General features: G+C 40.9%; 1 protein-coding gene across 1 annotated transcript in view; it reads left to right on the top strand.

Annotated features, from left to right (window-relative positions):
• The window catches only part of brip1 (BRCA1 interacting helicase 1), a 232794-nt gene extending 220448 nt beyond the window's left edge, over positions 1-12346 (top strand). The window contains exons 17-20 of the mRNA XM_037677750.1: positions 7942-8054; positions 8141-8223; positions 8348-8614; positions 11688-12346. Of these exons, the coding sequence (XP_037533678.1) occupies positions 7942-8054; positions 8141-8223; positions 8348-8614; positions 11688-12331 (1107 nt within the window). The 3' untranslated portion in view covers positions 12332-12346. The remainder of the gene's footprint in view (positions 1-7941; positions 8055-8140; positions 8224-8347; positions 8615-11687) is intronic.
• Positions 12347-15218: the final 2872 nt, after the last annotated feature.

Raw genomic sequence — 15218 nt, 5'->3', positions numbered from 1 at the left:
GACAGACAGACAGACAGACAGACAGACAGACAGACAGACAGACAGACTCATTCATTCATTCATTCATTCATTCATTCATTCATTCATTCATTCATTTATTTATTTATTAATTATTATTATTATTATTTTTTTTAATCTGTCCTGAGGACTGGACGTAACTTTGTTAAACAAGTGATTGTTGTACATGATGATTGTTTTGGATGGGTGTGCTCTGCACGTGTTAACAGTCTTCTTCTGAGATTCCAACAGGAGGTTGTCTTGAAACACAGCCGTGAAGGCTGCCTATGGGATACATCTGTTTGGCAGGCTGTAGACTGATGAAGTCCCCTGGATGGGGGACAAAACGTTTCTCACTTTAAAAAAAACTGGTCCAGATGACATGATTTAACCTTTTTTTGTTTGCTAAATATTCAATACTATATTTCATCAAAGCTTTCATTCTATTTATTAGTGATTTTAAATATTGATTGCCCTTATTAAATTAGTTATGTAGAGGAAAGGGTCCTCAGATCGTTGAATTTTTATTAGTAATTTTATTCTGAAGGGGCACCACTTGCTTTCCGGTTCTTAAGCAAGAAAATTATTAAATCAGACTCAAGTTTTGTGCTCAGGTGAATTCTGTTCTCATGTTTAAAAGGGCATCAAATCAGTAATACACACAGATATGCCAAAATAATTACAAATATAGTTGATTTTATGTGTTTTATTACAAAAATAATAATCTGTGATATATCTGATGAAGATTATGTATAAAATGAATATACAAATGAATAACAAATAGCTTTGTATCAAAGGTCTACTTGATTATTCAAATCAGTGAAACTTTAAAAAGGCAAAATTTTTGGACTGTTGTGTTTGTGGAGTAATTACAATTGTGTCTAAATTAGCTGTAGTTTGTAAAGCAAGATTATTGTGATATATGATCACCAGAAAGTGCGTTGAAGGTCTCTCTCTCACCAGAACGAGATGGTCAGAATGGTCCACAACTGCTTAAAATGATACCAGCAAGGCCTGAGATGCTTCAGTGACTGAAAGACTGATTTTTCCTCAAAAGTCACCTCTCACCGATTGGAGGGACGAAGGTCTGGCCACTGGCTCTGAAGTCAGCTGGGATTTATCTCTCTGTGGTGCAGTGGCTCTGGTTCGGCCAGGTTCTCTCATCCTGAGACGTTTGCAGGAAAGGCTGCTTCTCTCGTTCTCTTCCTTCTTAGGATATCTCACTAGGAGGAAGTTTTTCTCTGAAGTTTGCTCAAAGTTCAGTGCTTGAAGATGTGATGAAGAAAATGTGATGTAGAAGTAGAATGGAAGTAGAAATATAAGTGAAGAAGTATAAGTGAAACTTAACTGTCTGTGTGTTACAGATTGACTTTGGTCCACCTCTCGGAAGAGGGGTGGTCGTAACGCTTTCATGTTTTATATCATCTAAAGTCCATTTTCTCTGTCTGCCTTTAAAAGGTCACTCTTCTTTTTAGAAGAGAAAAAACAAGACAATTGATTATCTTAAAGAGATTACTTAAACAGACATTTTCATAAAGAAACATTCAGGTCTGAAGCTTTTGAAATAACATGCAATGTTCATGCAAAAGGTGGCCCTGTTCATCTCCTGAAAAGAAAATGCCATTTCAAACAAAGGGTTCTTTAAAAATGTGTTATCTCCATGGGAAACCAACCAGGGAGTAATACTCCTCTTTTATAAAGGAAGATATCAAAGTAGCGAGTTCAGATGTTCCTAAGCGTCGAGGTCAGTTGAACCAAAAGTTCTCATTAAAACGATCTGTCCATTTCATGTGAAATGAGTTCATATTGGCAGAGGTTAACACAGTGACAAGTTTTTTATTACACTTTCATTAGTGTCAGCTAAGTTAGTGCTGAGTTGAACACCTGTAAAACAAAGTCTGTTTGTTCCCAAGGGAATAGATGCATCTTATTTTAAACAGTTCAAAACACATGAATGATGTTTGTTTGAGATGAGGTGAGCTGTTTCTGAGGTGGTGTTCCCCTACAGTTACATATACAGTAGTCCCTTGCTACTTTTCAGTTTCTTTATCGCGGACTCGCTCTATCACAGTTTTTCAAATTAAGAGTGGACATGACACACAATTGGCTGATTTAATTCAATTCAATTCAATTCAGTTTTTTTATATATCGCCAAATCACAACAAAGTTGTCTCAGGGCATTTTACAAAAACATTCACATACATAAAAGCCAATTAGTAAAGTTCTCTATCTATAGGATTTAGCAAAAAGGAAAGTCTTAATCCTAGTTTTAAAACTGGATAATGTGTCAGCCTCATGGACAGAGTTTGGCAGTTGGTTCCACAAGAGAGGAGCCTGAGAACTGAAAGATCTGCCTCCCATTCTGCTGCTGGAAACTCTAGGAACCACAAGTAAACCTGCAGTCTGAGAGCAAAGTGCTCTGTTAGGAAAATATGGAACAATAAGATATGTAATATAAGATGGAGCTAGGTTGTTGAGAGTTTTGTAGGTTAGAAGTAAGATTTTGAATTCTATTCTGGACTTGACAAGGAGCCAATGGAGAGAAGCTAAAACTGGAGAGATATGATCTCTCCCAGTAACTCCAGTTAAGACTCTGGCAGCAGCATTTTGGATCAACTGAAGACGTTTTAAAGAAGTATTTGGACACCCAGATAATAAACCGTTGCAATAGTCCAGTCTAGACGTGACAAATGCATGGACCAGTTTTCCTGCATCATCTTTAGATCAGATGTTTCTAATGTTAGTGATATTACGCAGGTGGAAGAAGGAGGTTCTAGTAACGTTTTTAATGTGGGGGATAAAAGACATGTCCTGATCAAAAATAACACCAAGATTTTTAACATTAGAGCTGGAGGACAGATTAATGCATCTAAGGGGGGAGAAAGACTGAAACATTCATTCCTAAGGTGCTCAGGTCCAAAAAACAAAACCTCAGTTTTGTCTGTTCAACAGGAGAAAATTAAGGGTCATCCAGGTTTTTATGTCTTTAAGACATGCTTGTAGTCTAAGTAGCTGATTGGATTCATTGGGTTTAATGGACAAATATGTGTGTCATCAGCATAACAATGAAAATTTATCCCATGCTGTTTAATAACTTTACCTAATGGAAGCATATATAAAGTAAAGAGTATTTGCCCAAGCACTGAGCCCTGAGGAACTCCAGGACTAACTTTGGTGTATGAAGATGTATTATTTCCATTCACAAACTGGAATCTATCAGATAAATATGATTTAAACCATTTTAGAGCTGTTCCTGTAATCCCAATATCATATTCAAGCCTCTGTAGTAAAATATTGTGATCAACTGTATCAAATGCAGCACTGAGGTCTAACAGGACCAGTAGAGACACAAGTCCATTGTCTGAGGCCATGAGAATATCATTAGTGACTTTTACTAGTGCTGTTTCTGTGCTATGATGAGCTCTAAACCCTGACTGAAACTCTTCAAACAGATTATTTCTTTGTAGATGTTCACGCAACTGACCTGCAACTATTTTCTATAGAATTTTAGAGATGAAAGTTAGATTAGATATAGGTCTATAGTTGGCCAGAAATTCTGAATCAACGTCAGACTTCTCAAGTAAAGGTTTAATTACAGCAACCTTAAAGCGCTGTGGTACATAACCATCCATTAAAGACAAATTAAGTAGATCCAAAATGTGGACATTAATTAGTGGAAATACCTCTTTAAACAGTCTGGTTGGGATGGGATCTAGCAGGCATGTGGATGGTTTGGATGAGGTTATTATTTTTGACAATTCAGAGCTCAACAGGACAAAAACTGTCCAAACATAAATCAGGCTCTAGTGAAATTTTTACAGTTGTCTCATTTGACAGGGGACTAGAGATAGTAGAAGGAAGGATGGTTTGAATTTTCTCTCTAATTGAAATAATTTTATTTATAAAGAATCTCATGAAGTCATCACTACTTATAGTTGTAGGGATACATGGTTCAACAGAAATGGGACTTTTAATTAGTCTAGCAATAGTACTAAACAGAAACCTAGGGTTATTTTTATTCTCCTCTATTAAAGATGAGTAATATGAAGTTCTAGCTTTACGGAGAGCTTTTTTATATGTTAGCAGACTATCTTTCCAAGTTAAATAAAATTCTTCAACATTAGTAGAGCGCCATTTTCTCTCCTGGTTTCTAGATGCTGCTTTAAAGTGCGTAACTCAGAATTGAACCAAGGAGCCAGTTTCCTCTGATTGATTACTTTCTTTTTCAGTGGAGCAATTTTATCAAGGGAAGTTTGCATTGAAGTTGTAAGATGATCAACTAGATGATCTAAGTCTCTGTTCTCTGATGCATTACTCTGCAAGACAGAGGAAACATTGATGGAAGAGATTGTTTCAATTTGGTTACAACATTTTCTGATAAGCACCTGCTGAGATGAAATTTACTCTCAGTGACTGTGTAGTCATTTAATGTAAACTCAAAGTTATTAAAAAATGGTCGGACAGAACAGGATTTTGAGGAACTATTACCAAGTCCTTAATCTCTACACCATAGGTCAGAACTAAATCAAGAGTGTGATGATAAGAATGAGTAGATGTGCGGACGTTTTGGGTAAAACCAAATGACTCTATTAAATTATTAAAGGCTATGCTTAAGCTATCACTTTCAACATCCACATGAATATTGAAATCGCCCATTATTATGATTTTATCAGTATTTAATAGTAAGTCGGTTAATAATTCTGATAATTCAGACAAAAACTGAGAGTAAGCTCCTGGTGGACGATATATAACAACTAGTAAAAGTGGCTTTTCTGATTTCCATTTTGGATGAGAAAGACTGAGGGACAGCGATTCAAAAGAATCATAACTAATAACTGGTTTGGCATTAATCAATAATCCTGACTGAAAAATAGAAGCTACTCCTCCACCTCGGCCAGTTGTTCTAGGAGCATGAAAATTTAAATAATTAACAGGAGTGGATTCATTTATACCAACAAAATCCTCCTGTTGTAGCCAAGTTTCTGTCAGACACAATAAATCAATCAATCAATCAATCAACCTTTATTTCTACAGGTAAATCCCATTGAGCCTCGAGGACTCATTTACAAGAGAGACCTGATTTCAACAAAGAAAGATGACAACAATGGACAACAGCAACAACAATAATCAGTTATAAAAAGTCATACTACAGTTGTTTTTTTTTTACAAATAGGATGGCTAAAAAAGGTAACAAAAAACAGCTAGATTCTAAGGCGAATGTAGAAAACTAAAAACAGGAACATGTTAGGAGAGTGGTGGCGCAGAGGTTAGAGAGGTGGGCTTGTGATCCGAAGATCGCCGGTTCACGCCCCGGCCCCGACAACATCAAAAATTGTGGGTGGGGTAGGTGAAACACCCACACTTGACCCCACCCTCATTCGCCCCACTCTGGGCCCATGAGCAAGGCCCTTAACCCCACCATGTGCTCCCTAAAAAAAAAAAAAAACAGGTCTCTCTTGAAAATGAGTTCTCGTGGCTCAATGAGACTAACCTGGATAAATAAAGGCTAAATGAAAAAAAAAAAATGTCTGCATTGGTCCCTGCCAGGAGTCCAACATATTCTTAAAGCCACTTAGAGAGGTCAAAGGTCGAGAGCTTCAGATCTTTTTACAAGATATTCCAGGAAACAGGAGCGGAGTAGGAGAAGGTCCTTTTGTCTAGTTCAGTCCTCACTGAGGGAACACTGCAGGTAATAATGTCCTGAGAGCGCACGCTGTAGCTGCACTCACACAGAGACATGTAGGAGGAGATGTATGAAGGCAGCAGACCAAGAAGTGATTTAAAGATGAAGATGTACCAGTGGGAGAGTCTGTGTGAAGTTAATGGTGACCAGTTAACCAGTGAATACTGAGTGCAGTGGTGGGTACGTTAACCACAGCCAGTTATGAATCTTAGTGCACCATGATAGACAGCATCCAACATCTGCAGCATCCAACATCTGCAGGGTTCTTGTAGGAGCGTTCATGTAAATAATGTCACCGTAATCAATGGAGGGAAGGAAAGTCACAGATACAAGGTGTTTCCTAACATTCAGAGTTAGACAGGATCTGTTTATGAAAAACAAACTCAGTTTAACTTCCAGTTTCTTTACAAAGTTTTCCACAAGGAGCTTAAAAGAGAGATGTGAGTCGACCAAGATACACAAATATTTATAGGAACCAACAAATTCAATCGGGACACCTGTAATTCTGTGAACAGCAGGGTAATCCAGGATTGTGATCCAGAAGGCAAGGCAAGGGTCAAGCATGGGGAGTCAGAGTTCTTTAAACAGATCCATGGGGTAATCCCAAATCCAGAGTCAAAGGGCCAGAAAAAGTTGCCATACCAGTGTCAGAAGGGCAGAGCAGAACCATACGAGCAGCAGGCAGAGAGATAAATCCGAGGCAGGCTTGAGGTCGTAGTCCAAAACACAAGGCTTGAGGTTCAGGCATGAAACTATGGATGGCTTGAGAATCAGGGACCATGAGAGGTTTAATAATCTCACACCAAATGAGTACGAGCATGGAGTTTAAGTAGTGGAGAGAGCAGGCATGAAGGTTCATTGTGGTGAATCAGCTGAGTGGGCGTGTGACAGAGAAGTGACATGAGCAGACTTGAAGTGCAGATTGACAGGAGCTGATGGATCAATAAAACATGAAGGAGAGGCGCATAAAATGTGTCATGTTATGAAGGGACAGGGAAGTGAGCAGATGGGGGGCCAGCGGGGGCCGTTGATCGTGACAAAATTTATAGTTAGAAATAATTATTTTGGAATGTTCATCCATCCATCCATTATCTTCTGCTTATTCCGAAGTCAGTTCATGGGGGCAGCATCTTGAGCAGGGAGGCCCAGACATCTCTTTCCACAGCCAGCTCTTCTGGGAAGACTCCAAGGTGTTCCCAAGCCAACCAAGAGACATAGTCTCTCCAGCATGTCCTTGGTCTTCCCCAGGGTCTCCTCCCAGTCAGACATGCCCGAAGGACCTCCCTAGGGAGGCGCCCAGGGAGCATCCTTACCAGATGTCCAAACCACCTCAACTCATTCCTCTCGACGTGGAGGAGCAGTGGTTCTACTCCGAGTCTCTCCTGATAACTGAACTTCTCACCCTGTCTCTAAAGGAGAGTCCTTCACCCGAGAGTCCAAAACATGAAATGTTCATTAGAATTTTTTTTCCATTTACCCTTTATTTATAAAGGTTAGTCTCTTTTTTTTTTCTCTCACTCTCTGTACTCCGGTAATGTCAGACGTGTTTCCCGTTGCTCCGTCCCCCCCCCGGCGTCCCTGCTTGCTCTTGTTCGTCTTGTGAACCCTTAAAGAGCCTCTTTTTCATGTACAGGTATAACGTCTATTTATGTTGCTTTGCTGTTGTAGGTTTTTTTTTGATGCCTCAAATCATGCCCTGTGTAGGTCACGGTGTGAGAGATCTTTTTTTATACCGTCTCTCCTCATGTTTTCTTCCTTTTTCTCATCTAAGCAAAATATTATTCTGAGGAAGATTAAGAGGGCCACACTTTTTTATAGTAGCAGCTTCGTGCTCTCCGCCCATCTTTCTGATGACTGTACGTACATGTTCTCGTTGTATCTCGGTGCAATGATAATAACGTTTATTCTGATTCTGAGTCACGAGAACTCATTTTCAAGAGAGACCTGTTTTTGGGAGCAGATGGTGGGGGTTAAGGGCCTTGCTCAGGGGCCCAGAGTGGGACGAATGAGGGTGGAGGCAGGTGTGGGTGTTTCACCTTTTCCACCCACATTTGGATGTTGTCAGTCCGGGGAGTTGAACCTGTGACTTTCCGAACACAGGCCTATCCTCTAACCTCTGCACCACCACTCCCCTATAATATAGATAATCACTGAATGGAAAGTAAGATCCCCCCCAGAGTGGGAAACATCCATAGAGAACAAAGCCTGTTGTCCAACGTATCGACTCAGTCACTTTAGAAATGTGCTGTCTGCTGTTGTAGGTGGAACTGAAGATGAAGTACAATGACCAGCACTGCAAGTCCAGAGGTCTTCTTCCTGGCCATCGCTGGTATGAGATTCAGGCCTACAGAGCTCTCAACCAGGCCCTGGGGAGGTATGGCTGTACAGAAACTTACTTCACAATATCTGAAAAGATTTTTGTTTGAGCTCTCTTATTGAAGTTTTAACTGTGTTCTATAGATGCATCCGCCACAGGAATGACTGGGGTGCCCTCATTCTTGTAGATGACCGGTACAGGAATAATCCTAATAAGTACATCACAGGTGCCCAACTTTTTATGATGAGTGGGTTTATCTGCTCAGCCTCTCATTTTAACACTAGATGGCAATAGTTCTTCACCATCAGATTTTCATTTGCCCTTTTGTCATTTGTGTTTTTGTATCTTAGGTTTGTCTAAATGGGTCCGTCAGCTTGTCCAGTATCCCAACAGCTTCGACGATGCCATGAAGTCTCTGGTAGCGTTCTCTCAGAGGCAGCAGAAGGTGGAGGGGGCCCCTGCTGACAACCAGACTCTCAGCATTGTTGGCTTATCAACCAGGAACCAAAGCCTGACCAAAGCTCCAGAGGTTCATACATGCAGCTCCAGTGACAAACCACCTGAAGCCCAGCAGGACAGAAGTACACAACTGAACGCCAAACACAATAAAGAAGCAGGTGAGGAAAAACGGAAGTTTAACTGTTGGAATGGCAAGACTCATGTCTCTGGCAGGTTTATTAATTTTCTCTTCAAGTTCACAAAAACACAGAAATTTGTTTCTACTGGTGTCAAAAGACCAGTGTGTAGTGATGTCATCATTTCTCATATCCATCCACCCAATGATCCCTCTAATTTTTCATGTGTCTGGACAAACACACAAGCTCTGTGAGGACCACTGTGAGCAACACCAGATGTGCACCACTTTGATCATAGCAAGTTACATGGATGATTAAAATAATCAAATTACAGCAGCAGTTTCCAGTAGTTTATGTTTAATAGAAGTGATTTGAACTACTTCAACTAAAAAACAATAATCTTGTTCATGAGATGAGTAGTATGTTATATGTGAGAGTCCTGCTCTAGAAGACATTTAGCAACACGGTGGCCATTGGTGTCAGAAGCATGTTTGTAATGTTGGGGGGGGACACTAGTGGGGGGGGGGGCGTCTGGGTGTCCTCCCCCATAAAATTTTTAATAAAGTAGATGTCATTTCCTGCATTCTGGTGTATTTTAACGGTTGTTTCTCATCCAGTTTTACCGACACAAGTAACACTTGATTCGGTTACTGTTTTAGAGTTAATGGCACAAAAAGAAGTATCCTGACCAACAGCTCTTCTTGTGTGAATAGAGCACGTTCCACTTCTCTCACACATCCTAGTCACAGTCTAAGAAACACAGTGTAGCCTAAGTTAAGTTTTTGGGAAAAATCACTATCCAATATGAAAAAAAAATACTAATCACTCCTTCTTACCAATGGACTAGCATAAAGCAATATGATCATCATCCATCATGTTTATTTATAGCTTAAAATACTTAATTAAAACTCCAGTAATGGGCTAGGTCTACTGTAATGTTACCCAGTTGTAGGGTCAAAAGACAAACATGTAGCATTAACACAGTATGAACAACATTCAGGAATTGTTTCTATAAGAACATTATCAAATATTTTACATGAACGGTAAGATCGCTCTGCCCAGGAGGAAATGTAACCCAGGCTGAGCTGACCTCGGACAAACTAGCAAACAAAGATAGCTGTAATGTGGAGGTGGTGAAGCTCACGGTGTTACCTGAGGCATTTATTTCTTATCGGCCAGCATTAAGGCAAAGAAGACAGAAAAATATCTAATCTGCTAATAACTTAAACTAGTTCCTGCAGTGGATGTTTTCATGCTGCAGAGTGACACAGGGCAAGAACTCACAGTGAAATTCAGTTCTGTTTCGTATAGGCTTCGCCCTTTAAGACTGTCGCTAGTGGGTTTATCCCTAGGTGCGCAGCGCAGCACTGAAAGCTTTAGTCCATGCCCACCTGCTGTGTGGGCCTCACACCCGGTCCGTATAAATTACGGTGAGACCGGGTAATCGGCTCCCATTTTTTCTTCAGCCAGCTAGCTAGCACTGTCAGAAGAACAAAGAAGGAAAAGTTGTCCAGCTTTGACCGGCACAACCTTTGCTAAGGATGCCTGGGTCTCTGCCACGCCAACCCCTTGCCGTCCCGGGTGAGCTGTTCCTCCCCGAGGAGAAGCAGAGACGAACAGCCTTGTTCAAGGTAAGCGCCGAGGAGTGATTTTCCGTGGCGGGCCGCTACCCGCTGGACGACACCATCGCCGTTTCTAATGGGTTTTGTCCTCACGGTAATCGAATGATTTCCTTGAATAATGCGATGTTAGCAACAGCCCCGCTGAATGTTTTTCCGTGCAGGGTCGCTACCCGCTGGACGACAGCACCGCCTTTTCTAACGTGTTTTTTTTTTTTCTCAAGGTAAATCGGATGATTCCTTTGAAAAAGGCGTTGTTGGCAGCAGCTCCGCTGAGTGTTTTTTCTGTGGCGGGATGCTATGCGCTGGACGACGCCACCGCCTTCTTTGATGCAGAGTCACGCAGTGAATCGAATGACTACTCCGAGAAACGCGATGCGGAGCTGCCCCTCCCTGATGAAGAGCGTAGTGATGAGCGGCCGAGCGGATGCTCAGCCACCTCGGATCTTCCCACGTCGGTGACCACACCGCTCCCAGCCATCAGCGCCCTCCTCTCGGAGCTGCCTGGCATAATCCAGGAGGATGTTAACACAAGGGACTTTCTGTCCCTTGCCTCCCTCCGCCCTGATCGGATGATCTGGCAGCAAGGTTGGCTCTGCCCCGGCTCGTCGCCCTGACCCCATCTGGCCTCGCTGTCCAGCTGTGACGTCACACTGGAACGAGGCTGCAGCTGGGCCCGGCAAGCTGAAGACATCCGTCTCCACCTTCGCCTCCATCTCCAGAGTGGAGGGTTTTACCGATCGGTGTTTCCCCCCCCCCCCCCCCGGACCCAAGCCTGGCGGTGGCACTTGGGACAAAAGCTTCCAGGATAGACCAGCAACCTGTCCCTCCAGGGAAGCATGACCAGATGGTGACAAGGTCTCCAACCGAGCTCACCAGTGCTCATTCCAGATGGCCGCAGCGAACAACGTCGCCCTGCTGGCCTACAGCATTTCTAAGAGGCTGGAGGAAGCGGACCTGCTGGAGGAGACAAAGAGCTCTCTCTCTGTAAATCTGCTGATGTCATCTTAAACATGTGCCACCTCTGCGGTCTGCCTGTCCCGCATTGCCGCCTGGATGACCATGATCCAGAGGAGTGGTGGAGTTATAGCTGAGAACGTTCCCTATCACATTTTCATTCATTCAACCTTTATTTCTACCGGTTAACCCCGCTGAGCCTCGGGGATTCATTTATAAGAGAGACCTGATTTTTCTTAATAAAGTACCGAATCCAAATCAAAAGGTCAACATGGCCGCCATAGCTTAAAAGAAAAAGTGATTATAACTCATTAATTTGTTTTTGCATATTGAGCTGAAGTTTGGTGGGTTGGTAGCTGAGAGCGAAACCAAACACAGTCCTGTCAAATCAAAAACGAAAATGGTCACAACGCTGCAGTCCCCAGCAAAGTTTCTCCAGGAACTTTCTAGTTGTCACAGCATTCTGTTATTCTTTTTAGTTTTAGAATAAAAGCGTATGCTATGAATGCTAAAACTCTGCTTTTGATTTCTTTATGCAGAGCCATCGAAGATGCTGCAGTTCGGCCCAGCAAAGCTCCCGTCTGATCAGCGTGGAGCCGCTCAGCCTTTGTTTAGCCTTTTCACCTGCAGCCGCAGCACCAAGTTCAAGAAGCCAATATTTAAAGCACATGAGACAACACAGATGTCCCCTCCACTGCTGAATCCTGAGGCACTTTGCCCCGAGCAGACCATCCGAAACATTCCTAGTGAAACCAGAAGAGAATCAAAAAATCCCCCGACAAACTCCCCCAGCTGTGAAGGTGATGAAGAAGAGGACAAAAGTTTTTTTTTTACTCCAGAACTTTTTGAAGGTGAAAAAAATCTAGATAGTCCACAAAAAGAGAACTCTGAGTCAACTCCCAGATTTGTCCCAAAGACAGAGAGTTCACCGCCCCTGTCAGAGGAGTTGTTCGGGTCAGACCAGGACAGCAGGTCAGCCATCCCTTTGGATGGACAGGGTTCTGTTTCAGTCAGAAAGGAGCTGTCACAGAAACAGGAAGAACAAAAAGCAGATGAGAAAGCAGGGGGACATGAGGTCCAGAGCAGACAGACCAGAAAAAGACTTCACAGGCTGTCCAGGTCCAGACAGAGGTCTCCCCTCACTCAGGCAAGTCACGACAAAACTCAACACAAAATAGTGTAGACAAGGTAGACCATACCCACTGAGAAAACGAGCGGTCCATTAGAACCTGTCTTCAGACATAGGACGCCTGTATGGAGTTCATTTGGTGCATTTAATTTCCCCCGGTTCCTGTGTTGTACTGTTAACTTTGTGTGTGTCACGCCTGCCTCCAGCAGTGAGCCCACACGAATACTTCACACATTCAACTTCTGATGAAGTGTGACAGCTCATCCTCCCAGTGTAAGAAAACCCTCAGCACTAACCAGCAGAGTCAAATGTCTGCAGAGAGCTGTGTGTGACCAGTTCAGTTTAATGTGTAGGTCGTGTCGGAGCAACATCTCTATCATACTTGATTGCACCTAAAGGGGGAGGAGTGGGGGGTGCAAGTCTACAGCTCAAAATGTTGTACTGTTAAGTGCTGATGATGCGTTGATATATGTTTGTGTCAAATTATAGAAATTGAAAGACACAATAAAAATGAATCTTGGAGTTTTGTTGATGTATTTTTCTTTCTTTTTCCAAACAATATTTCTGGTGCCGTTTTTTTATTCATTCATTCAAAATAAACAAAACAAATTCATCAAAAAGAAAAAACTTTGAATGAAAAGGGTTCAGAAAGAAGAAAAACTATTCTTATAATATCAGTCCCTTATTTAAAAAAATACAAAATAACTAGAAACAAAAAACAACTCAGGATTGAACAATCTCCAAATCGAAAAGAAAAACATCAGGTATCCTTCACCTGGCACCAAACCGTCCCAATAACTTTAACTTAATCATCTTTTTAAAAACGTATAAATTGTTTTATAAATGTTTATGGTGATATCAAGACAATTCCACATCCTGTTCCCTGAACTACAGCGCAGCTCCTTCAGACCAGTTCTACATGGAGGTTTGACAAATATTTCCATTTCCTTAAGGTTATAATGACTTTCTTTTTTTTAACAAATTTTAATTGAATATTTGGGGCTAATATTTTTATGAGCTTTATACGTGACTTGTAAAGTACTATATTCAACCAAATCATAAAATTGTAAAAATTTCAGTTGATGAAATAATATATTTGTTGGGTGACCATGAACCCTGAAAGAGCTTCTTTTGTTCCTGCATACCTTCCTAATTTGAAGGATCAGCTGGTCCCTCAACAAAATTGAACAACTTCTCCCGACAGGAGTCAGGGTAAGGAGGACCCTCGACGGAAACAAATTGGATTCATGATGATAACTGGATTTTTGCTGTTTGGCTGGTGAATTCTGGATTGTCTATAAATTCGTGTGGGATGTGTCGAAGCTTGGCAGCACTCAGACTGACTTATGTGGAGCTGCGTCAGAGCTGGAGCAGCTGTTATCAGGACTGTGAACTTTCTGGCAACAAACATGAATGGTTGGGAATAATCTTGGAGAAACTGAGCTCGACTTTCGGCATAAGGAATCAATTTGGCTGTTTGAAGTTTCCATCAGAGAATATATACCAGCGAGACTTTAAAAGGCAGAAACAACAATTCATGAGTTCTGCCTGACCCAAACTGTGGCCTTGACGCTGGACTTATCTCAACTCCTCCTGGAATGTTTAGATAAAACAAAGATGCTTTGTCTCCTCACCCCTCCCTTCCCCAAGGACATGTGACAGAACCTCAACTGAGCTGGTGATGAATGACACCTCTTATATGGACTCAGCTATGACTTTCCCTTAAACATTCAACGTCTTAACCGGCCTATATGTATCATGTCTATTTATGTTGCTTTGCTGTGGTAGTTTTTTTTTTTTTGATGCCTCAAATCGTGCCCTGCCTAGGACACAGAGTGAGATCTTCTTTTTTTTTTAATACCGTCTCTCATGTTTTCTTTCCTTTTCTTATATAAGCAAAAATATTATTTTGAGGAAGAATAACAGGGCCGCGCTATTATAGTAGCAGCTTTGTGCACTACGTCTATCTTTCAGACGACTGTATGTACTGTACATGTTCTCGTTGTATCTCGATGCAATGATAATAAAGTTTATTCTATAATAAACTTTATTCTGATTCTGATCCTGATTCTGTAATGCAATTGATTTAACTATTTTTATTTTTAAGTAATTTACATGAGTTTTCCACGTCAGCTTCTCATCAATAACGACACCCAAATATTTTTATTTCATTGACTATCAATTTCAATAGTCAATTTTAAATAGGACTTTGATAATTTTCTTTTTATTACTAAATATAATGTAGTTTATTTTTTTCCTAATTTAATGATAACTTATTAAGTTGGAACCAAGTTTGTATTTTTACAATTTCTGTATCATCTCTAACATCCGTTCAATATCTTCACCTGAACAAAAAAATGTGGTATCATCTGCAAATAAAACACACTTCAAAAGCCCTGACACATCAACCACATCATTCACATACAAAATAAACAACTTTGTCCAAGCACAGAGCCTTGAGGAACTCCACATCCATTAACACAAAATTCAGATTTTACATGGTTTACCTGTACAAACTGTCTCCTATTATTCAAATAACTGGATACACCCTGTAGTGCTAATCCTCTAATGCATATTTATTCAGTTTTTCAAGGAGAATGGTGTGGTCAATAGTGTCAAAGGACTTTTTTAAATCAACAAAAACACAATACTGTTTTTGATCAACAGCAGTTGTTATGTCTTCTGTTAGTTCCATGAGAGCTATTGATGTTGAATTATTTGCTCTAAACCCATATTGACTATTACTTAAAATATCCTGTTTATCTATAAATCGATCTAATCTGGTTACTAATAAATTCTCTAATAACTTAGAGAATTGTGTCAACAATTGGTCTGTAATTAGTGAACACACATTTCTCACCATTCTTATAAAGAGGGACTGTCTGCTATTTTCATATCGTCTGGAAATGTTCCTGTTGAAAATGATAAATTATATATATAT

This window comes from Nematolebias whitei, chromosome 6 (genome assembly GCF_014905685.2).
Source record: "Nematolebias whitei isolate Nwh7 chromosome 6, NemWhi1, whole genome shotgun sequence".
Taxonomy (NCBI): domain Eukaryota; kingdom Metazoa; phylum Chordata; class Actinopteri; order Cyprinodontiformes; family Rivulidae; genus Nematolebias; species Nematolebias whitei.
The sequence above is the reverse complement of the archived record's forward strand: the minus strand, read 5'-3'. Positions and strand labels throughout refer to the sequence as shown.